Raw genomic sequence first — 24,330 nt, 5'->3', positions numbered from 1 at the left:
CTTTGTAAAATCAAAGTAGTAGCTGCGCCTGGATCTTCTCCGCCTACAGCCACTCTCCGTGAACCTTGCAGTGGACCTGGATGGACTCCGGTGTGTTGGCAACAAACCCAGCCGCTGAGTCACAGCTGTGCCGCTGGCCTCCCTCTTTCCACCGGGGTGGTCAGTTTCTCCCTCAGGCTGTGGTTCATCCCCTGGAGAGCTGGCAAGGAGCCCTTTGCTGGTGCTTCACAAAACCAAACCACACCTCTTGAATTGGGTTTGCTCTGATCGTAGCATGAATCAGTTGATCGAGTCCACTGTTTTCAAGGTTTTGTTCTTGGATGTATTTGAGTGTGACCCTGCCATCTGTTACTGACGGATTGCAGGAGACAGTCTGACGTGTTGTAATCACGCACTCTTTTTATGCACGTTATCAGTACATTGACTGTAAGTGTGCAAACAATATTGTAAAAAGAAAGCACTTTTTATTGACAATGACAATGGGTTTCATGCTGGCCTTTCCGAGCTGCAAAATGTTCCTAAGAGGAAATGAAATATATGGTGTCTAGTGTAGATACACCGCCTGGTGTTAGTGCTGTTCACTAATACATTCCTCCACCCCACCAGGTCAGCTAGCAAGGATTATCTAGGTGGCATAGCCTCCCAAATAAACTCAGATTCACTGGTTCGCATCAAAACTCACTCAATGAGATCAGAGTTGATCCCTGAGGTCAGACTACAACTAGGCAGAAGACCAAGTTTAGCTTTCCACGGCTGCCGTGGTGAAACACCAGGGCATAAATGTTTGATGTGTAGATGTGCGCCTCATCAGACACATCATTATTGCCCAGCCGTCCGTTCGGGCTCCATGTGACTCGGTAGCAGGCCGCCCATTATTCAGCCTCCTCTTATGACACAACTCTCCAGCCGCTCCTTCTGCCGGGGGTATTAACAGATTACCTCTGCGCTGACCTTTCATCGTCCACAGCTGTAAAACATTATCAGTAGTGGCTCCATTTTCCATTACATTAGGGTACTTTACAGCTCTACTGTGAAGTGTGAGTTAGAGCTGTTCATTTTTAGTATACGGTGTTATTCCACAACAGGGTTTAGTAAATGACCAGCTAAACGTGCGTGAGCCTGCTGAAGGGCACCGCTCTGCTTGGTGTTTAGTGAGCTGCAGATTTTGGTTCTTGTTTTTGTGGGCAGAGGTCACTCCCTCTTCCACCAAACCATGCCAAGAGTGGTGCCGGCGTGGAGGGTCAACCATCTGCCCCAGAGAGAGAGAGAGAATACTGTCGCATAGGTCTGGCAGACATTTTGTCACGCCCCTGTTTGTGATGCTGCATATCAATGAGATATCCAATGATGATGCAAAGGTGGTTTGCATCAACTTAATGTGGAGCTGTAAAAAAAACTATTTGATCTCCTTTGACAACTCCTCTTTGGTCTAGACTGAAATGACTAAATGGCAGGTTGACATTTTGGGCTGTTTCTTAAGTATCTCAACAACTTTGGAATACATTGCCATGAGAGTTTGTACAGATATCCATGGTAACCAGAGAATAATCCTGCTCCCTTTTGGTGGTGCCCTGAGATTTCTTTTCTTTTTTTCTTCTGGTCCAAATAACTGCAGTAGTAATGACAAAGTAATGAGATTCTCATCAGCCCTCGCCTGTATTTTTTACATCACACCTGCTAAACACAAAAGTAAAGAAATGCAGAGGTCAAATTCATGCCACAAAAATATTTAGAACAATGCTTGGCCATATCTGTCTATATCTGTAATACTGAGGCTGGGACTGCTTAATCCTCTAGTTTCTGTCACAGTTGTGTGTCTGCTTGTGCTTGCGTGCGTGCAATTGGGTGTGGGTGTGTGTGTGTGTGTGCGCATTATCAGAGAGATTTAATTTCCTCACAGACAGATCAACAGAAAGACAAGACACATAGAGAGAGGAGGGTGATACAGAAAGAGAGATAGAGGCTGTGTTACCACACTGCCCCGCTCGGCTCTCTCCTACCAAGCGGGATTTGGGGTTAGTGAACTCCAGGGTTAACCATGGATTCATAATCCCACGATGGTGATTTACATCTAATCCAGGTAGATAGCCACGCTACATTCGGAGGGATTTATAACCTGTGCGGGAGCACCGACTGCGGGGCGAGTACAACACCATCAACGAATATATGATAAAGCTGGGCCCGGTGAGCCGGCCTAATAGCAACACAGTATTAAAAACAAATTTGGCAAATATAGAAATGATTGCTGGCCAAAAATTAAATATGTGAATAAATAAGTTTATAACCTAATATCACTTCCCCATCGAGACCACAATCTAACTATTAATTACGTATTTACGGTGTTTAGCTAATTCATGAAATCCTAGTATCAGATCTGTATTTGGTTTCAGGACTGAAGTCAGATAGGTGCAATCCTAATTAGCCTAGAATCAGCTTGTGTACAGAGTAGTTGTCCTCTGTGTGCGTTAGTTGAGCCACACAAAGAGACCCTGGGTATGACAGGCCTACACAGTGCTGCTAACACTGCTCCCTCACTCGGCCAGTGATGTCATGCAACATGCCCAGGACCAGTGGGAACGTCTGCTTTTGAGGAGAGAGAGAATAGTTTCACAGCAGCTCCCTGATAAAGTTACAGCTCCTCCTCCATTGGGAGCCTGTTGTGATTATTAACCACAGCCGAATGCACACGACCAGCACCAGAGGCCTGTGATGATTGCGTGAGGCGGCCCTCCTTGGGGGTCATTCTCATGCTAGTCAGTGTATATTGTGCTGACCGTGGCACAAACTGACTGAACTTACATGAGGCAACTTTCCTCTTTCTGAATAAAATGAATGTGAACCAAGGGGTTGTCATGGAAATGTTCCAATGCTTAAGAGTTGGAAACCTCAAAGCTGTTGGGAACAGTTTGACAAATAAAACTGTTGGTCAGACAAAAGCCGAGCGGTAACCACTGAGCCAGCGGAGTGACCCCTTTTCTCTCCTCTCTCCACAGCCATCAAGGTGAACTGTCACGGCTCATGTGGGATCTCCAATAAACTGAACGACGCCTCGTGGGTCCTGGAGGAGCAGTACTTCAACCGCACGGTCTCTGTTGCCGACAGAGGTGATGAGAGTAAAAGCACGATGCTTCAGCCTTTCTGCTGCTTTTTCCTCATGTAGATGCATAGGTGCAGTAATGGAGCCTGAAAATAACGTTCAGGCTTCGCTGCGCTTTTTTTATTCTGTGATCTTAAGAATCCCATCACGTGTTGCTTATTTGGTTGCGTAGAAGTTCAGTTAAACTGGTCTAAAATGAATTGTCCTTTAACAGTAAAGCACATTACCTCCATTTTACTGCACAGAATCTCAGCTCACGTCCTACAACGTCAGCCCTCTTTTCATGTGACTGAAACCTCATTTGGTTTCGGGGGAATCTGCTGCAAAAGGCTTCTTCTCACAAAGGCCGCAGCAGGTTTTTAGCAGCCGTGTACTGAGGACCTAAAGTCTCAATTAGTCCGAGTAGCAGTCCCCTGCACTCATGGTGTAGCCGACCTCTCGTCCGACCTTCGTATCAGACGCTGCCGTGCGCCACAGAGGACGGCTCTTATGTTTCGTCCACCCGTCTCTGGGTCCCATCCGGCCTTGCTGCTCTCTCGCTTCCTGCCTCACCGCGGAAGGGAGGGCTTACGCAACCTTTTGTTGTGAGGGCTGTCTTCTATCCTTTGTATGGGTTGCTGATGCCGCCCCCGGTCAGAAGATAAAATGTGCTTAGTATGCATGAAATGTGTTGTAAATGCAAATCCCACAGAGGCACTTAATGGAGCGTGTAGTGCATGCAGGTGGAAACACAGAGAACTACGTCAATGTTTAACGCTCAGGACTATGTGCCTCAACATGTGGTATGCACCAGACAAGTCTATATACATATATTTATTTACTATAGTATAAAGTTAGAGTAAACTGTAGCGCCCATAAAGTCCTCCAATTAGCTTGATGGGAAAGAGTCATTATTACGAAAATAATTGTAACGTTTCGGTAGAGCATTCAGATCATATATGAAACAAAGTGAAACTTAAGCTTTTACTCAGAGTAGGCACACATGCACGCACCTGCGTCACAGTGGTAATGTTACTGTATGCGCTTTGTTTTGAATGCAGCATTTATACAGTCCTTGTACAACCATTTAGAAAGAGAAACATAAAATATCACCAGGGTGCCAAACGGTCAGGACAAACCAACAGGCAAGTAAGGCTAAATATACAAAATATTTATAGGACATCCACACTTATTTGGGTATTTAAAGTCCAGTCTAGTGGAAGTTGGCACATGGTGTCTGGTCAGATTTATTGTCTTTTCACACTCATTTTTTGATCAGTTAGTTCCTCATTTATATTTATTTTTTTTGGCAGTTTTAGACTATTTTTTTCAGAAAAAAACATTTTTAAAACTAAACTAAATAAATGCCACCACGTTCACCACATGTCCCAGTATCTTTGAGCCATGTGGACCCACTTCATTCTAGATTTCAGTACACACATGCACCCACAGTACACTTGGCAAAACAGAGCACGCAAATATTTCATGACACGCCCTCCCTCTGCGCTGCCTTTTATCCAATTTTAAAATTGGCTGCTCTGTCCCCGAGCGAGAGCGAGACAGGAAGGGTGTCCCCCTTCTGGGACCATGAGCAATAACAAGAGCAAATTCTCTCCTCATCTGTCCAGTGAGATCATTTCGACTAGAGTAGTTATTAGTGCCGCAGGTAAAACGGGTTGGAATAGTGTAGGATTGATATTAGATTAAAAGGATGCGCTAAGCTGTGGTTAAGACCATCTACTGCATTTCTGCTCCCTCATCCCGATTTCCTGTCTCTTCTCACTCTTTTTAGCAAGGCTCTCTACAGTTGCGTATTTAAAGTGGCTACACGCTGCTGGTTTAGAGCACAACCGCTTCCTCAAGCAGGAAACATGGTGCCAATAAACGCACAATCAGAACTTCCCTCATTAAACTGAGGCTAACGGGGGGAAAAAAGAGTTGCCCATCCCCAATGAGGTGAGATATGTTGCTGTCTGGAAGAATTTCATTGGGCTGTCAGATCATCTGGAGAATTAATAAGAGAGACGGCAATGGAAAGGCTGTCCCCTGAGCTCCTCTTATCACCTCGACATGGCAAATAAGACATGTTCTTCACAGTGGGTGCAGCTAATGCAATACGACACACACATTTTATTAAAAAACACCTCTTAGTACTTCAAAGCACTTCCTGTTAAGTTTTTTGGGATGACCCGCATTGATTCTGCTTTACGGCAACACAAAGTTATCATACTTTTGTTTTCTTCTGCACTGCTGCCTGGTGGGTAAACGTACATTTGTTTTGTTTCAAATGTTGTGTTTTTCTAATTTAGGAATTTAGTTTGTGACTAAATCTCAAAGCAGGCTGAGGCTGTGTACATTTTTCATATTAGTAATTCAGTTTCTGAAATGAAAATCCAAAATGAACTGATGCCATCAAGTGTCTGTATATCAGACTAGGTCACATGTTCAATTATACACAATACAAAAAATACTCAATACATTGCTGATTTTTTTTTTTACTGGTTTTGTCAATGGGATTCACTGGCCTCGTTGATGGAGACGGACTCCACACAAGCTTTGACTGAGAATCAAGCCCTTTCCCTTTCTAAAATCCCACTGATGCTAATTTTTAGATGTTGCAACAGATCGGCCTTCGGTCGATCACTGCCGGTGCGTCAGTGCTTGTAAATCATCGATTGACTTTGCTGAGAGATGCTCCAACTTTGCCAGCTACACATGTTGTTGCTTCCTCTGACTCCGGCTGATTGGTTTCCGTTGCTAGTTTTGTTCACTACGAAAGATGTCGCCACTCAGCCGACTTTGAACACTGAAGGTGCTTTGTCAAAGGAACTCCATCCCTCTGGGAGTAGGTGATCCCCGCAGTGCTTCTAATGCAAACTAGGAGATGTGGGAAGTCAAAATATACACAATCATACACACACAGAATGTTCACTCTATTCACACCCATAAATGGAATTTAATTTAATTGAGAGACTTCCTCTTTTACAGGAACCCTGGCGCCCGGCGAGTACACGTTCCCCTTCCAGTTTCTCATTCCAGGTGAGTGGGAGAATCCCAGGTGACCCGTTTAGCTTCATTCCCCCATCTCGGAGGCGCCTCGTAATGGTTTTTCACGTCCAGATAAAAATACCGATGGGAGCATGCGGGCCAAGTCAGCATCTGATAACGGGAGACTTCTGTCCTGTACGTGTACGAGTGCTCAACCCGAGCAGACGCACGCAGATCTGCAATACCAACGGCGCGTGACATGTCATTACAGCGTTAATGTTTAAGAGATATGGGGAGGGAGGTGCCGACTGTGACGTGACTCAGCGTGATAAGTCCTCTTTGTTTCACATGCCACTTCACATACACGCGGCTACGTGGATTAATGCCAATGGAAGGATGACATCACCACGCAGAGATCAGCTCAACATGCGAGGTTCACACACGGTGCAGGGTCTCTCTGGTGTCTTGCACACTCTCAGGCGTGGACTGAAGCCAGGGCGGCATCGGGTTATTTTTAGTTCCCCCTCCTGTTGTGCAGTCACTGTTTAATTGGTCTTTATGCCTCCATGCTTCTGCCTCCCTCCTCCCAGACCCTCAGACTTGAGAACATCAGCCCAGGGCTTGTTAACTGTAAAAGTTAGTTAGTTGGTTTTTTTGTCTTGTCAGTTGGAAAAATCTATTATTAACATCTATTGTTTGGGATTTTTTACCCTGTTCACCTGAAGCGTATTGTGTGAAAATACATACATCATAAGGTTGTATTTTTCTCTCTGACTCTAAGCCAGATATATCTACTTCGGTAGCACTTACATATACCAAGCTAGTCTAGTATATATTCTAAAGGCGCAGAGGTGTTCATACACCAGTCATAGACTCATCTACATTTTATTCCAACAAAGATTGTGTTTTCTATTGTTGTTGACAGTATTTTTCCAAGAGTTATTCTGTTTGTCAGATTCTTATATGTCAAAAAAAATAATCTTTTATTTATTTTTTTCTCAAATTATGACACATTATGACATACAAGATATTGCACTGCATTTTTATGTCGATGTTTTGCAAAGTATGTATTACAAAATGAATGTATTAATGTAAGTAATCAGCTGTGAACGTTTGGTGGTGATGCCTCTTAAACATTGTCACCCCAGGAGTGGCTCATTGGAGAGTCATGGGTCTCGTACGCCCCCTGCTGGTCTGCGGTTAAAATAGACTTCAATTAAGTCTTAAAGTGAAAAACTTTTAACAGTTTCTACTCATAGACCTCAGTTCATTCAAATGTGTTATGAAGCGTTCACACTGGCACTAAACCTTTCAAAGTTTTGAACTGTTTTGAAGTAAATAACACTTAGTAACGGGTTATTCTAATTTGACCATCTCGCGCGTTAGTATGTCCAAAACAGGCATCAGATTAAAGTTACTTGTCAAAGTCACTGTGCGTTTCTATTTTGTCATTAACATTAACATTTCTTGCATCTCTGGGAGTGAAGCCACGTAGCCTATACGACAATTAAGTCACGTTTTCAGCCTGAGGGTCACGTCACGTGTACATACACAGACCTATCACGCAGCGTCACAAACAACAATGGAGGAAAGAGAAAGATGCGCATTTTCGAGTTGGAAATACAATCGCTATTTTAAGAATTTGTCAGCTAACGATGGAAATATCAAGGTTCGTTGTACACTCTGTGCTGGTGGCGACACAATGCTATCAAGCCAGTGTTTCCCCTGCCATTATAACAGTGGGCGCGTGTGCGCATGTGTCCATATATGCTCAATCAAGTAATCTGTAAAGTAACTAAGTTACTTAGGAGAAAACAGTAGTCAGTAATCAGATTACTTTTTCAGTAACTGGCAACACTGATAATGAATATCAGGTTAATAATGTGCAACTTTGACAAAAAGGGACAGTAAAGGCAAGGCAAGTTTATTTGTATAGCGCTTTTCATACACAAGGCAGACTCAAAGTGCTTCACATAACATGACATACAATAAAGTGAAATAAAATGCAAGAATTAAAAGACAATTAAAAAACAGCAAATAAAATTGTAATTATAAAGATAATTAAAAGTTTTAGTGCAGAGTGAGAGATTAAAATCTTATTAAAATTATTTAATTGAAGGTTAAAAGGGCAAAGGTAAAATTTAGCAGAAGGCAAAGGTGAACATAAAGGTTTTCAGTCTTGTTTTAACGTGGTCAGAGTTGGGGCGAGTCTTAAATCTTCAGGAAGTGTATTCCAGCTGTTTGTTGCATAGTAACTAAATGATGCTTTCCCATGATTTGTATTTACTCTGGGAATCACTAACAGATTGGTGTCAGAAGATCTTAGTGATCTTGAAGGCTTATGTAGTGGAAGTATATCAGTGATATACTTTGGCCCTAAACCATGTAGTGATTTATATGTGAGCAGTAGGATTTTGAAATTAATTCTCTGACATACTGGGAGCCAATGTAAGGATTTAAGAATTGGTGTAATGTGCTCACATTTTTTGGTCTTTGTTAGCACTCTAGCAGCAGCGTTCTGAACAAGTTGGAGCTGCCTGACAGTTTTTTTTATTTCTATTTTCTTTTTTTTAATGAATGTTACACCTTAAGAAACCAATTTTAGTTAATCTAGCTCCTCTATTTCTACACAGCAATGCACAATGTAACACATGCATGTGCGTACTGGGGGCAGGGTGCATGTGAGTGATTTGTATTATAATAATAATATTTAGTCTCTAAAGTGCATGAAATATATGGATCTTAATTAACTGCAAGAACATGAATATTTGTACGTGTGGTTTTTATAGTAAAATAGTTTAGCTTAAGTTCTGAAGTGATGAAAGATTGACACTTTGAGACAGTTGATTATGAGCATAACTATAAAGTACGTTGGTACTTTAGTATGTTAGTGTGTCCATGTGTTCATCTATATGTTAGTGTTAGGCCCTTTCTCAATACCTGAGATGGCGAGAACAGACTTGCGTTCCTCCGAGAATAGACTCGGGAGACAGACTCGGGAGTCCTGACTCGCAGGTTCGGGAGAACGGAGGACTATGAGGGGCCGTTTAGGACTTAACTCACACACACTACTGAGACACTCTCACACACACACTACTGAGACACTCTCACACACACTGCTGAGACACTCTCACACACACTATTGAGACACTCTCATACACACTATTGAGACACTCTCACACACACTACTCAGACACTCTCATACACACTATTGAGACACTCAGACAGCATCTCACTGTATACTGAGATGCTCTCACACTGTATACAGATTCTCTCACACTGTATACTGAGATTCTCTCGCACTGTATAGTGAGATGCTCTCGCACTGTATACTGAGATTCTCTCGCACTGCATATTGAGATTCTCTCACACTGTATAGTGAGATGCTCTCGCACTGTATACTGAGATGCTCTCACACTGTATACTGAGATTCTCTCACACTGTATAGTGAGATGCTCTCGCACTGTATAGTGAGATTCTCTCACACTGTATAGTGAGATTCTCTCGCACTGTATACTGAGATTCTCTCACACTGTATACTGAGATGCTCTCAAACTGTATACTGAGATGCTCTCACACTGTATACTGAGATGCTCTCACACTGTATACTGAGAATCTCTCACACTGTATACTGAGATGCTCTCGCACTGTATACTGAGATTCTCTCGCACTGTATACTGAGATGCTCTCACACTGTATACTGAGATGCTCTCACACTGTATACTGAGATTCTCTCACACTGTATAGTGAGATGCTCTCGCACTGTATACTGAGATGCTCTCGCATTGTATACAGAGATTCTCTCACACTGTATACTGAGATTCTCTCACACTGTATACTGAGATGCTCTCGCACTGTATACTGAGATGCTCTCGCACTGTATACTGAGATTCTCTCGCACTGTATACTGAGATTCTCTCACACTGTATACTGAGATGCTCTCACACTGTATACTGAGATGCTCTCACACTGTATACTGAGATGCTCTCACACTGTATACTGAGATGCTCTCACACTGTATACTGAGATTCTCTCACACTGTATACTGAGATTCTCTCACACTGTATACTGAGATGCTCTCGCACTGTATACTGAGATGCTCTCGCACTGTATACTGAGATTCTCTCGCACTGTATACTGAGATTCTCTCACACTGTATACTGAGATGCTCTCACACTGTATACTGAGATGCTCTCACACTGTATACTGAGATTCTCTCACATTGTATAGTGAGATGCTCTCATGTTGAATAGTGAGATGCTCTCACGCACACTAGTGAGATGGCATGAGTGTCTCAATAGTGTGTGTGAGAGTGTCTCAGTAGTGTGTGTGAGAGTGTCTCAGTAGTGTGTGAGAGTGGCTCAGTAGTGTGTGTGAGAGTGTCTCAGTAGTGTGTGTGAGAGTGTCTCAGTAGTGTGTGTGAGAGTGGCTCAGTAGTGTGTTTGAGAGTGTCTCAGTAGTGTGTGTGTGAGAGTGTTGAGTGTCTCAATAGTGTGTGTGAGAATGTCTCAGTAGTTAAGTCCTAAACGGCCCCTCATAGAGAACAGACATTTCCGCAATTGGAACAGCAGCTGACTTGATGACGTCACCACGTCAGCTGGTCAGCTGGTCTTGCTAAAGGTCTTTTTAAAGCAGATGAAGCAGCTGTAGTGGTGCTGCTGAACCTTACTGGATTACACTGGTGTATATGTGGGGTCCAGATTGAGTTGCTACAGGAAGTGGACACCCCCCTATTGCATTATCTGTTGATTTGATTTTTCTAGTTATGTTTATGGAACCGGCATATGTTTCTGTGCTTGGATTGATTATATATTATATATCTATGATTAGGTGAGAACAAGGGGTGCCCACACAGGCACTGAGGTCACCTAACGGGTCCTTGTACAGGAAGTGTAGCAGGAGGTGTTTTTCGTGGGTTTGGAGAAAAAAGGAAAAAAAGAAGGAAGAAGAGAAAACAAGTGTACCTGTAAACTGGCGCTGGTGCGCACTTCTACCACTGTCCGTTAAGTAATAAAAGATTCATCGAACTCAACGCACGCCCGGATGTCACGTTTGTCCAAGTGTGCTACATACGTATATCTAATTTGTATTCATATTGGATGGAAGATACACAAAGAAAGAAAGAATAGATATAGGAGAAGCTGAAATAAAATATGTTGAAAATACAGAAATGAGTAAAGCTGAAATGAATTTGAAAAAATACAGAACTAATAAGAGCTTAAATTACTGAAAGAATTGAAATGGGAAAAGCTGAGAATTAAAAAATATTTTGTAATAATATATTGTAATAATATAAGGTTACTACTAGTTATAGTTGTAATTGCGACACTGGTGGTACTAGCAGTATAAGAAGTAAGTACTAGATTCACTATTAGGAATCAGGAATCAGGAAACGTTTATTGCCATAATATGTTGGACATACATAAAACTATACATGCATATACTAAAAACTAAAGCTATGGGTTAGTAAGTTAGAGGAGATAAGATAAAATTAGAAATAAAGATAAAGTGCACCAGCTAAACAAAGTGACGAGTGACAAGTGAAAGTGACAAAGTGAGTGAATGAATGAACATGGGAGTCAGAGTCAGTCAGGGGGAGCCCGGGCTCTGTTGATGAGCCCGACTGCCGAAGGGAAGAAACTAGGGCTGTCAAATGATCTGGTCAAGTCATCTGTTGCGTTTTTATGTGGAAAAAACATTTTCAACTTTTAAATCAAACCAAAGAACAATCTTTTATCTTTTCCTGCATTCTTTAATCCAGTTGCTCAAAAATCCAGTTGCTAACTACTATAGCATGTTGCACTGAAACTGGTCATTTTGTTTGAACATCACCTTTCAAATCTACTGAGCTTCATCATCTTTCAGCCAGTTGCTGAGGCAAACTAACTTGTTCACATTTTCTGAAAGTAAAGCTGACCTTTTCTTGTTCACAATGTGACCTGCAAATGAGAATAGTCGTTCACAGGGAACAGTGGTTGCAGGAGTGGCTAGATATTTGTGAGCTAGGGAGGCCAGCTTCTCATGGGCTCCTGAATGAGATGCCCACCACCTCAAGGGGCAGTCCTCCAAATGAAGGGTGGGCTCTGCTCTGTACCTCTGTATGACAGGTTGGACCGCTTCATATTCTGATTCTGAATCTGAGCCCATTTGCAGAAGGCTGATTTTCTTCCTGGGTGGCCCATCATCATGTGCCTGTGTAGACCTTCTGGGTGATTCTTGTTGCAGCATCCCTTCAAGTGTGGTCCACACCTCGTCCCTGTCTGTCTTGGGCATGCATTTCAAGTCTTTGAAACAAGGATCTAAAACTGTAGCAATCTGGAGCCATGCATTGTTAAGCTGTTCTTGACGGGATGCTAGATCCTCCTTGAACTTGGTCTTGAATCTCACCACATATGCAAGGTGTTCATCACAGGCTTCCATCTTCAGACGCAAGTGGCAGAGAGATGGTAGTACCACAGAACAGGAGACATAGGCCTCTCCACCCAGGAGCTTGGTTACATACCTACGCGCACAAACACATGCACACAGAGACAGTGTATTATTAGAACAGTGGTTATCAACATATTATTAATAATGAAAATAATAAATTATTATCATCATTATTATTATCATTATTATTTTTTACATACATGTTATTGATATTTGACTTGGTTTAATTCATTCCAGAAAATAATCAAAGCAATGTTATTTGATAAGTTACAGACTGATTTCCCTGCATGGCTCTAGAAGGGTCTCGAGCCGCTGCAGTTTGCTCTCTGCTGCGGTGGGCAAAACGAGTTTGTGCTCCTGATGGTCCAGGGCTGCGATGACGGACTCTTTATTTTTTCTCACGCGCTTGACCATTTCCAGCGTCAAATTCCAACGTGTTGGAACATCCTGGATCAGTGGCTCTTGCTTCTTTCCCAGACTGACTTGTTGTGCTTGAAGCTCCGCAGCATTTACTGGGCTGTGCTTAAAATGACCACGCCTTGGCCAAAGCGTTTACAAAGCCGCTGTCAGCAAGACTCACTGTGACACTTCTCTGCACCATGTGAGCGACACAGTTAATGTGTTCATAGTGTATAAGTCGAATTGCGGCAACCATGTTGCGCGCACTGTCAGTCCCAATCGTTGTCGTCTTGCTCTCGATGTCCCACTTACGTGCAACAGACAGGAACTGTTCTTTACAAGCCTCCGCAAAATGACGCTCCTCAGTTTTTAATATAGTCAGCGCAAAAGACTTCAGTTCCCACGTATCACTGATGAAATGTGCAGTTACTCCGAGGTAATTGTTGTTACTTGTTGTTACTTGACAATTGTTGTTGATTGTTGATGTCCAATGGTCACCTGTCAGGGCGATATGATTTACTTGAGCCAAGACCGCTTTCCTTTTTTCTTTTTCGTGTATTTTCGTCATTACTGTGGGTCTTGACGGTGGCTTATAGGATGAGTCTTGAGACGCCACTTGCAAAACATCAAGGAAACCTGAGTCTTCTACAATGCTAATGGGTCCATTTTGCTATTGTGTGGGTCAAATTATCAGAGGTTGATTTGGTTAAAGGCCTCCGAACATTCAGCGTGGACTGGCGCAAACTGACCTGACGGCCCAGCAAACCCATGTTTGGCGTTGTCATGGTACCTTAAGCTTGAACAGCTCCGGTGAAATTGAAACTCCTTGTTACAAATCTTGCAAATAACTTTGTACTTGTTAACTGTACCATCATCATTCTTTTTATATTTGAATCCGTCCATAGGCCCACTTTGCTCACCTTGCTCCATCTCGTCTCTAGCTCCCAACGGCACGGCACCTCCCTAATGAGAATCTATTGTGATGAGTACTGATTTATGCCTGCAGGTGCCAGTAAGGTGTTCTATAAGATGAAGTGCATTCCCTAGAGGAAGAGGTACTTTCCTGACCTGCTAATTTGTCACACTGCGCTTGTGTGAATTGTGTTAAAAAATTGACGTAATTAACAACAAACAACTAATTAACGGCATTAATGCGCTATTTTTGACAGCCCTAGAAGAAACTGTTCGTGTGGCGGGAGGTCTTAGTCCTGATGGACCTCAGCCTCCTGCCGGATGGAAGGGGCACAAACAGTTCATGTCCAGGGTGGGACATGAACTGGGTCGGCTACAATCTTTCTGGCCCGCTTCAAAGTCCTGGAAGTGAACAAGTCCTGGAGAGACGGAAGATTGCAGCCAATCACCCTCTCTGCAGAGCGGATGACACGCTGCAGCCTGCCCTTGTCCTTGGCTGTGGCTGCAGCGTACCACACGGTGATGGAGGAGCAGAGGATGAACTCGATGATAGCCCTGTAGAAGTGTACCATCATCGTCTGTGGCAGGTTGAATTTCTTCAGCTGCCTCAGGAAGAACATCCTCTGCTGGGCCTTTTTTGTGATGATGTTCAGCTCCCACTTGAGGTCCTGGGTGATGATGGAGCCCAGGAAACGGAAGGAGTCCACAGTGGTGACGGGGGAGTCACACAAGGTGAGGGGGGAAGGTGGGGCTGCGTACTTCCTGAAGTCCACGACCATCTCCACTGTCTTCAGGGCGTTAAGCTCCAGGTTGTTCTGGCTGCACCACGTCACCAGGTGGTCAGACTCCCACCTGTAGGCGGACTCGTCCCCTCCAGAGATCAGTCCAATGAGGGTGGTGTCATCAGCAAACTTCAGGAGCTTGACGGACTGGTGACTGGAGGTGCAGTTGTTGGTGTACAGGGAGAAGAGCAGAGGGGAAAGAACGCAGCCTTGGGGGGAACCGGTGCTGATGGACCGAGAGGCAGAGACGTGTTTCCCCAGCTTCACGTGCTGCTTCCTGTCGGACAGGAAGTCAGTGATCCACTTGCAGGTGAAATCGGGCACATGTAGCTGAGAGAGTTTGTCCTGCAGCAAAGGCGGGATGATGGTGTTGAAGGCAGAGCTGAAGTCCACGAACAGGATCCTGGCGTAGGTTCCTGGGGAGTCCAGATGCTGGAGGATGAAGTGGAGGGCCATGTTGACCCCCGTCGGCAACACCGCTACCGCTACCACCCCCCCCCCCCCCCCCCCCCGTTGACCGAACGATTTGGTTCGCGGCTTGCAATCCTTGCCTCCTTAAACAACGGGGAGGTTATTCAGACATTAATAATCAGCATTTAAGACTACTTTCTTGACTCCCTGATCCGCTCATCCCAGACCTTCTCTCTCAACATCGTCAGCCCGCTCCGCAACCTTGATATCACCCTCGATCCCACATATTTTTTCTTACCCCATGCCAACCTCACTAAGACTGCCTTCTTGGAAAAGCGGCGTCTACCTCCTGACGATCTGCTGGCAAAGTTCACTCCCCATCTTTTCCACCATTTTTTTATTTAAAACCCGAGCACCGGGAGAAAAAAAGCCCACAGAGGGATAGAAGGGCGTCTACCTCCAGACGATCCGGTGTACAAATCCACCTCTCCGTCTCCTCCACCTTTTTAAAAAAAACCTGAGCACCGGGAGAAAAAAACCCCACAGAGCAATAGAAGGGCGTCTACCTCCCAGACGATCCGATGTACCAAACCACCTCTCCGTCTCTTCCACCTTTTTTAAAAAACCCGAGCACCGGGAGAAAAAAAAAACACAGAGCAATAGAAGGGCGTCTACCTCCCAGACGATCCGATGTACCAAACCACCTCTCCGTCTCCTCCACCTTTTTTAAAAAACCCGAGCACCGGGAGAAAAAAAAACCACAGAGCAATAGAAGGGCGTCTACCTCCCAGACGATCCGGTGTAAAAATCCACCTCTCCGTCTCCTCCACCTTTTTTTAATAACCCGAGTTCCGGGAGAAAATCCTCAGAGGCCTTTATCTACCTCTCGGCGCCCCTCTGAGTCGCCAACATCTTCCGCCTCATCTTTGTCATCTCCGTGACCCTGTCTTCCATACGCCTACCAAAGACTCCTAGGAGTCTTTTCTTCATCTGGAGGCATATGTTCTCCAGGAGCCTCTGATCCCTCACCAGAATTATGTTATCCTCCTGCAGAACCCTCTTTTCCCGGGTCAGGACCATATTACTCTCCAGGGCTTCGCGCCTTTCCGACACCAGGAGGTTATTACGATTCTCCAGCGTAATCTGTTCCTGCACCAGAACGTTCATTTTCTGGTGGAGGTATTTCGTATCAGTTTCCTGGAACTTCATGGCTGCTTCCTGGAACTTTATGGCCTCGTCCTGGAACTTCTTGGCCTCCTCCTGGCACTTCTCATGGAGCCTTTTATTCAGTTCCAAGAGCTTCTTATCCTCCGCCTGCAACTTCTTGGCTTCTTCCTGGAGCTTCTTATTCTCCTGCTGCAACAGCTTGGCCTCTTCCTGGAGCTTCTGATCCTCCTGCTGCAAGATCAGGGCCTTTTCCTGGAGCATCTCATGGAGTTTTGTAGTCCGTTTCAAGTGCTTTTTATCTTCTTCCATCTGCTTTGTCTTGGCCTGCTCAGCATGAAGGGCAATAATCAGATTATTGCGTTCTCCCATGAGAATCTCATGCTCTACCTTGCAGTCTGTCTGGATCTGGAGAAGTTTGGTCTTCTCTGAGAGTTGCTCCTCAAGCTCAAGGTTGGTTGACTCAAGCTTTTTACCAACTGCCTCATGATCTTTAAATTTCTTCTTGAGATCACAAAGAGTCCTCTTCAGTTCGGCTATTTCTGACGCTTGACTCTGGATGGTCTTCTTAGCCGCGGCCATGGCCTCATCGCAATGGTTCTCCAGACTACTTGGTGCTGGATCTAAACATTGTCCTGCCTCAATGGTTTGGTCGACGTTAATTTCAAACGTCTTCCAAAACAGCATTGCCGAGGAAAATGCTTGCTCCATATCATTTGTCTGTTCTGGGAGCATTTTTGCTGTATTTTTTTTCAACTTGAACTTACTTCTTGAGTATTTCTCTTTAAATCCGGAATGTCTCTTTGGTTCAGCCCTCTGTGTGTGTGTGTGTAGGTGTTGTGTTGAACTGCGATACTGAGGAACGAAAGTGTTTTGGTGGAATTCTTAGTCAGATCGCAGCCAAGTGTGTGTGAGGGTTCTAAAATGATTCTGACGATCAGAGCAGGTGATGTCACAGGTCTGTTGCCATTGGCTACAACGGCAGATCAGAGCAGGTGAAGTCACAGTGTCTGTTGCCACATGCCCGGATGTGACTCGCCCCGCCCATTTTACCGGGCATGCGTCGGAGCAGGCTCGTCTGTTCTTGTGAGAGCCAAATATCCCAGAATGCATTTCACCTCAGCAACCGGCAACAAAGATAGATGGAAGTAAACACAACCATATGTCGAGGTTTATAAATACTACTATATTTAAGTAAAAGAATATAATGATAGTTGTTAAAGCAACATTTCTGAGCCTTCGAAAAAAATTGCTCCGTGGATATCGCAGATGTGAGGTGTAGTTAACGGACCGTCAGAGTCCCGCAGCACCGGGCGGTCAGTTCATCTCAGCCCGGAGAGAGCAGCCTGTTTTTGGCAAGACTTCTGAGAAATGCTCCGCTGGTATTCACGTCTCCATAGCGGTTATACATGAGATTTGAGTATAGTATAACCGGGCTGAGATTTCGTAACTTTTAATGTGGTGACTGATGTTGTTCACCGGTAACGTTACGTCTGTTGGAGTTTAGATTCATACATTCATATTTAAATGTCACTTTAACGTTTCGTCTGTATCCAGAGTGTAGCTTGATATTGTCTATCATTGTGCATTAAAACTAGCGGCTGTTTTCATTAAAGGACATGAGGAGACCGTCATTGAGACTCTTGACCAACAGCAGAACTTCGGCTTTAATTCTCGGCAAATGCTTAAATCTACCATTGAAATTTAACTTCACACCAACTGCTTATTTTAGCTTGGATCTTGTTATTCAATTCCAAAAGCAAAAAAATCTGTAATTGTTTAAGAGGGTTATACATAATGCAAGATGAGATCTTGTTCATAGAAGTAGGCATTATACGCTTTCAATGTTGTAATTACAACATATGTAATACACCCTGGAACCAGGGTTGTCACGATACCAAAATTATGACTTTGATACTATACCTGCCAAAATAATACGGTACCAGATACCTTTGATACCACAAATAACATACAGGAATATTTATCTATGATAGTAATAAATAAAACATCTGTAAGGTTCCCTTTTCACCAGCTTGATCCTGCCCAGCTTTTTGAACACAAGTGTCATTCATACTATTATTAACCCACAGCACGATATTAATGAAAACGACATGGTAAAATGCATTGATTATACACAGTGTACATACATCTAGGCCTATTGTCCGTATCTGACTATGACTACATAGTTATTTCCATATGTATGAATTACATAATTTTACAGATGTGTTTGAGGTGGAAAAAAACTAAAGCTATGTGGATTGGGCACATTAAAGATGGACACCTAATTAAAGGGAAATTTCTCCCTTTTATTGAAAAACGACAATGAAAATTTAATTGAGTGTGTATTATTTGGTACAATTTTGTGTGCATTCTGACCTCATGATGACACCCACATGAGTGAAATTCTAGGTCATTTTGCATGTTTATATTTCTGCTGGACTACTCAGTAACTTATTTGCTGTCTTGTTCTTACAATAAATTCATTCAGTCTTTGCCTTTAATCAACAGCACATCCGGTACTTGTTACTATATAAGCTACATAAACCCCAACAAGCCCCACATCCTGGACAGGTGGGAACTGTCTACCATATCTGTTAGCTACAGTCTACAATCTGTAAGGAAGACACAAATATAAATACCAGTGGATCCAGTACAAGCAGATAACCATTAAACCCGCAGGACGCAACAAGATACAATTTGAAGTTGAAAAAATCAAGACTCCCAGCTGATGATTAAATTCCACAACAAAAGAAAAACGACATCCTTAAAATGCCCAGATATTCCTTTTCAAGTATGACACATTTCAGAACACCAACTCTGAGGTTTTGGCTCCTACAAACTGAAATGTTGATGTGATGGTGCCACTAATTGAAAGGTCAAGGAGTAACCAAAGAAACTACAGCTCATGCTGAGGGCAGCAGAAATGATCTCTCTGTACCAGATTTCATGGCAATCCATCTTCAATCCAGAAATCTGACAACCCTTTTCAAATCAGGATCAATAGGATTCATCCACTGGGGAACACGAGTCCATTTATTATTTTTATCACTAATGTGGTCTAGTTTTCACATAGCCATAACTTTGGCCATGCTTGATTCCTTGGTTATTATACAAGTCCATCCTGAAAAAGTAAAGTCATGGGGCTGCCTGTTGAAGTGAACTTAGCAATTACAACTGCAGCTCAAAGAGTGTCTGAGCTCAACGGATCTGGCAGCCGCAGGCAGCGGGGTCTGGCTTCAGTCTGCCCTTTGTCAGTCCGTCCCCAGCTCTGTTTGACCCCCGAGCTGTCTGAAACACATCACCCATCCACATCTCCTGGTTGATTCTCATCGACAGCACACTTGTCCCTGCAGCAGCCGCCGCTCTCGCTGACATGCAAGCATCTGAATAAGAGTGAGAAAGGGAACAATTTGATGTAGTGAGTGTGGCTCAGCTTTTGTCTCGACAACAGATTAATCACATTTGTGTAGATTGTTTGGCGGAATTTGCATGCAGATTGTTTGTAGAAATCAGGCTGAAAAGCGTGTTACTATTTTATGACAGCTCTGATATAGGGCCTAAAATGATGAGGGCACAGATGTATGGGCTGTAGCGATCATTACTAAACAAAATATAATGAACATTGTCAAAGTAACGTCTGCAATCTTTTCTTCAGTCGCTGCTCCGACTTCCTTTGAGGGACCCTTTGGGAAGATCATTTACCGTGTGAGGGTGAATATTGACACGCCCCGCTTCTCTAAGGACTACAAAGCCCAGAAACCTTTCTACCTGCTCAACATGCTGAACCTAAATGAGGTGACAGACATTGAAGTGAGTATTTGTTTTTTTACTTCAGTTTATTTGATTTGATGGTAGAGCAGGATCTAATTCATCCTCTCCTCAACTTCCCATGTATAACTTGCGTATCATTCGCTCTCTTCCAATCATGACTGTCAGATTTTTTTTCTGATTCTCTGGAACCAAGCATCAGCTGATGAGGCTTTCCTAATCAGCCATAACGCACAAACCAGCGTTGATCCTGCGACTTTGTCTCCGCAGCATCCCAATGACACTGCAACCACAAAGAAGTTCAGCTACCTCCTGGTGAAGACGGGGACCCTGATGCTGAAAGCTGGCAGTGACCTGAGAGGTTACATCCCCGGCCAGGTCATCAAGTTATCCACCGAGATCCACAACAAGTCCGGGAAGGACACTGGATGTGTGCTGGCCAGTCTCATACAGGTAGACCAGTGAAGATTGTTATAAATATGTCTTGCTGCAGTGAGGCAACTTAGGACCTGTTGTCTCGCAGAGGCTTTCAGGTGCTGAGTGACACAAACCACTGAGCAATAAGTCGGGGAAATGAAAGAAAATAGATCATAACATCTACAACAGCATAATGTATGTCTCTACAGTCTTTACCTTTTCCAAATACCATTAATAGGAGCAGTGATTAAAGGATATAAGGATTTTATTATCATTTATGAAACTAGGACCTCAGTGTCAGAGCTCATCAGATCTCTTTATACCTCAAGTAATGCAGTTGTTCTTGATCCATATGAAAGGAGACACTGCCAATAAACTAGAGGGCGGTGAATTGCCTCGACGTCATCGTTGCATCTTTTTGTGTCCGCGCACCAGAAAGTGACCTACAAGACCAAGCGGCCTGTGTTCGACCTGCGGACCATCGCCGAGGTGGAGGGAGCCGGAGTGAAAGCAGGAAAACATGCGGAGTGGAGAGAGCAGATCATCGTCCCTCCTCTGCCGCAGTCAGCACTGGACGGCTGCAGCCTCATAGACATCGACTATTTCATTCAGGTCAGTGTGTAGACAATGTTATTAGAAATACTTATCCTGTGAGATCCCAGCATATTTCAAGGGATCAGTTAAAATAGACAAATAAAGTAGTATATCCTGACAGAGTTTACCTTGTGTCTCATTCCATATCTGCTTCTAATATCAGTAGAATTTAATTGATGATTTTTCTTATTGTCACCAAATCCATCAACATCTTTATCTCTTAATACTTGCAAATGTCGTTGATCCGCTGATTTGTACCCAAATTAAACCACCAAAAGTAACAAGCCTTAAACTACATTGCAGCATGAAGTTAAAATCTAATTCAAGCCTTTAGTCACAAATCCCGTTTATGTTACAGGTGTCCCTAAAGTCTCCGGACGCGGTCGTCACTCTGCCCATCTTCATCGGGAACATCGCCGTCAACTTGTCTCCGGCGAGGCCCGCGCTGGCCCCTCCACACCTCCGCGGCGCTACAGGTGCGGCGGGCGTGACACCGAGTGCTCCGCCCGCGGAGGAGGAGCCGGAGGAGGGGCTGTGTGCAGGCGTCGTGCAGGCCAGTGAGGAGATTCCCACCAAGAGTCACTCCCAGCAGGATCCATCAGGTCAACCGGTCAACATGTCCCCCAGCGCCTTCAGCCACGCACCGTTTGGGGCCCCGCCTCCCGGACACACACGGCCCGACGCATCCGCCCTGTTCTGTGTGTCCACCGGGTCCACCATACCCTTCTTCACCGAGGGAAACGTGAATCCTGTCCCCACTTCCTGCTCTCTCATCCTGCCTCCAGAGTACAGCAGCTGCGACTACCCTCATGGTTAGTTCTTCAACACACTGGGACAAACACGTGCATGCGGAGACACACAAGATACCAGTTTGCTTCAATGGACAATTCAATATGCATGTCACGTGTATTTATGCGATAATCCCGCTGACAAACCTACATAGTATCAAACAAATGTCTGTGATGGCACTTAAATAGCAAACAGAGACATTGTTAATGTCATCATGAATGCCTTTGCTTTTTCCCGCATTGACAAATCAAAAGCCCAATATGCACTGCTTAGTACAGTTGTATTTTTATTTATGGCCAGAAAAAGGAACATGTTGGAGCTTTTCTGACAAAATTTGAAATGCCAAGATCCATGAAGCCTACGGTGATCCTTCAGTAGTTGTTGGAGGACTTCAGCGATGTTCCTGACTCACATTCTTTTCTTTGTGTGTTACAGAGCCCCCGCCCAGTTACGAGGAAAGCTGCAGTAGCGCCACCTCCAGTTTCAATGGTAGACAGTAGAGAGGAAGCAGCTGACGAAGCATCATGGCCCCCGACCACCCCCACCTTTCTGCTTTCGTCATTCTCGACAAATCAATACAGAGACATGGCGGGTTACAGAGGATGGACCATAACTCCACCCCCACAACACCCCAAAGATTGTGTCTTGGTTCTTCAATAAGTAAAACGAGGAAAGAAAAAGCGATCTTAACTTATATGGAATATAAGTTTACTTTGTTGAGTCCCATCAGGTAGGGTCAGACAGACACAACGGGTGAACATCACTGTGCCTAAAAGAAGTGTTTTGGATCATCACTTAGCATTTTTTTAATATTCACTCATTTGTTTTGTTCCTTTCAAGGGGCTCAATTCAGCGCTTTCTGTCTGTGTCTCAGTTGTCCTCAACTATGTACATATATATATATATATATATACATATATACAGTAAAAACAACTCACATTAAAAATAAATTTACATATGTATATATATATATTTTTAATGTGAGTTGTTTTTACTGCTACATATATATATATAGTATTATTATTATTATTGCATGAACTAGAAGGAAGCAGGTGCAAAAGAGAAGCAGGGTGGAGAAAACAGATGTTTTGCCCGCAGATGAGGCTCCTTTCTCCTGCAGCTGGATGTGGGGACTGCAGTGATGACTCAGTCCATGTCCGTCCTCTTGTGGCCGCCACTGGTATGAACTCATGTCCACCTCCCTGCAAAGTGAAAGGCTTCAGCAGTCTTTGCTTCCGCGGTGCACCGGGTGAGGTGAGATGTTTCAATTGTTGATTGAGCCGAAGGGACAAAATGCGGGCTTGAGATGTGATGCAGCGGTTTCAGTATGAATGTTAATTCCTGTCTGTTGCCTTAACGTTCTTTTAGTTTTTCATCTGTGAGACGTACTTGTGCACAACACAGCACCTTTTAGTATTTGTGTGAATCGGACCCATTGGGACGAGTTCACCTACGGCGTGTTTTCCCTCAGACTGAACTACTTCCAATAGATTCTTGATTTAGCGTCTTTGTTTTTGTGAGAGACATTTTCTTTACCCGTGTTTGAGGGCTGGAGGATATTTCCACACGTTCAGGCTTTCATTTTCAGTCTGATCTTGTGATGTTATTTTCATGCTATAACTCGATAAATATCTCATGTCGAAATGAGCTCATCTTACCTCTTCAGACTTTATTTAAAAGTAACCAAGAATTGGATGTCATAACAGTTTGAGAGAAATCTGTTATTTTCTGAATGTTTTTGAGGTCCTTCCTATATGATCAGAACAGAAAAGCATCAGAGCGATGATGTTTGATCTCCTGACCGCAGATCACGATGCCAAGTGTTTTCCAGATTTTATTTGACCTTGGGGAAGACATCAGCTCCGAGCACAGACAAACCGCTGTAACTGTCAGCCAGACGTCGGTGTCTTGGCTGTACATTTTTGTGAATGCACGCCTTAAACTATCCTTAAATTCTCACCACCTCTTACGAGAGCTTGTGATGGACTTCTCCTCTGCTCTGTCGGGGCATTGGGGTGTGCAGCTGTTTCTGGTTTTATATCCTGTGAACTGTGCTTAATCCACCTGATGTATATGTAGCTTTTAAAAACAGCGAGGACACTGGATCTCAGGCCTGTTTTTATTCATTTTATAGAAAATATGTGCAATTCCTTTCATCTCCAAGAATGCTGCAGCACTAACTCCCTGAAGGCACGACACGCTGCTTTTATCAATCCTGATTCTGTTTAATTATTCTCCATCAAATGGTACTATAGCTTTATGAAGCCCCAATTATTCTGTGTCTTTTGTTTTTTCATCCTTCCCCCCACTCACATATTGATGAGTGGTGTCTGGTTTTGTAATTTTTCTACTTGTTAAACTGTTTACAGGTGCGTATGCAGATAACTATCGTCGCACCTCAATCAGGAAATGTAATATTTTAGCATTCAGTGAAGAATCAGTTGTACTGTACAGTATAACAATAAAGACATAAGACGTGTTTTTGGTTTGTTTATGTCAACAGTCTGCTTTATTGTTCTGATACGGTAACGTGCTTCCAAAACTTTGATTGTCTTTTAAAATGGTCTTTTAAAGAACAGTAAGCATTATTGCACCTTTCAA

General features: G+C 43.7%; 1 protein-coding gene across 1 annotated transcript in view; it reads left to right on the top strand.

Annotated features, from left to right (window-relative positions):
• The window catches only part of arrdc1b (arrestin domain containing 1b), a 33,357-nt gene extending 9,149 nt beyond the window's left edge, over positions 1-24,208 (top strand). The window contains exons 2-8 of the mRNA XM_037484854.2: positions 2,994-3,104; positions 6,065-6,115; positions 19,817-19,971; positions 20,200-20,382; positions 20,782-20,958; positions 21,299-21,752; positions 22,165-24,208. Coding sequence (XP_037340751.1) covers positions 2,994-3,104; positions 6,065-6,115; positions 19,817-19,971; positions 20,200-20,382; positions 20,782-20,958; positions 21,299-21,752; positions 22,165-22,229 — 1,196 coding nt within the window. The 3' untranslated portion in view covers positions 22,230-24,208. The remainder of the gene's footprint in view (positions 1-2,993; positions 3,105-6,064; positions 6,116-19,816; positions 19,972-20,199; positions 20,383-20,781; positions 20,959-21,298; positions 21,753-22,164) is intronic.
• Positions 24,209-24,330: the final 122 nt, after the last annotated feature.

This window comes from Pungitius pungitius, chromosome 18 (genome assembly GCF_949316345.1).
Source record: "Pungitius pungitius chromosome 18, fPunPun2.1, whole genome shotgun sequence".
NCBI classification, from domain to species: Eukaryota; Metazoa; Chordata; class Actinopteri; order Perciformes; family Gasterosteidae; genus Pungitius; species Pungitius pungitius.
This window is presented reverse-complemented; position numbering and strand designations above follow the sequence as displayed.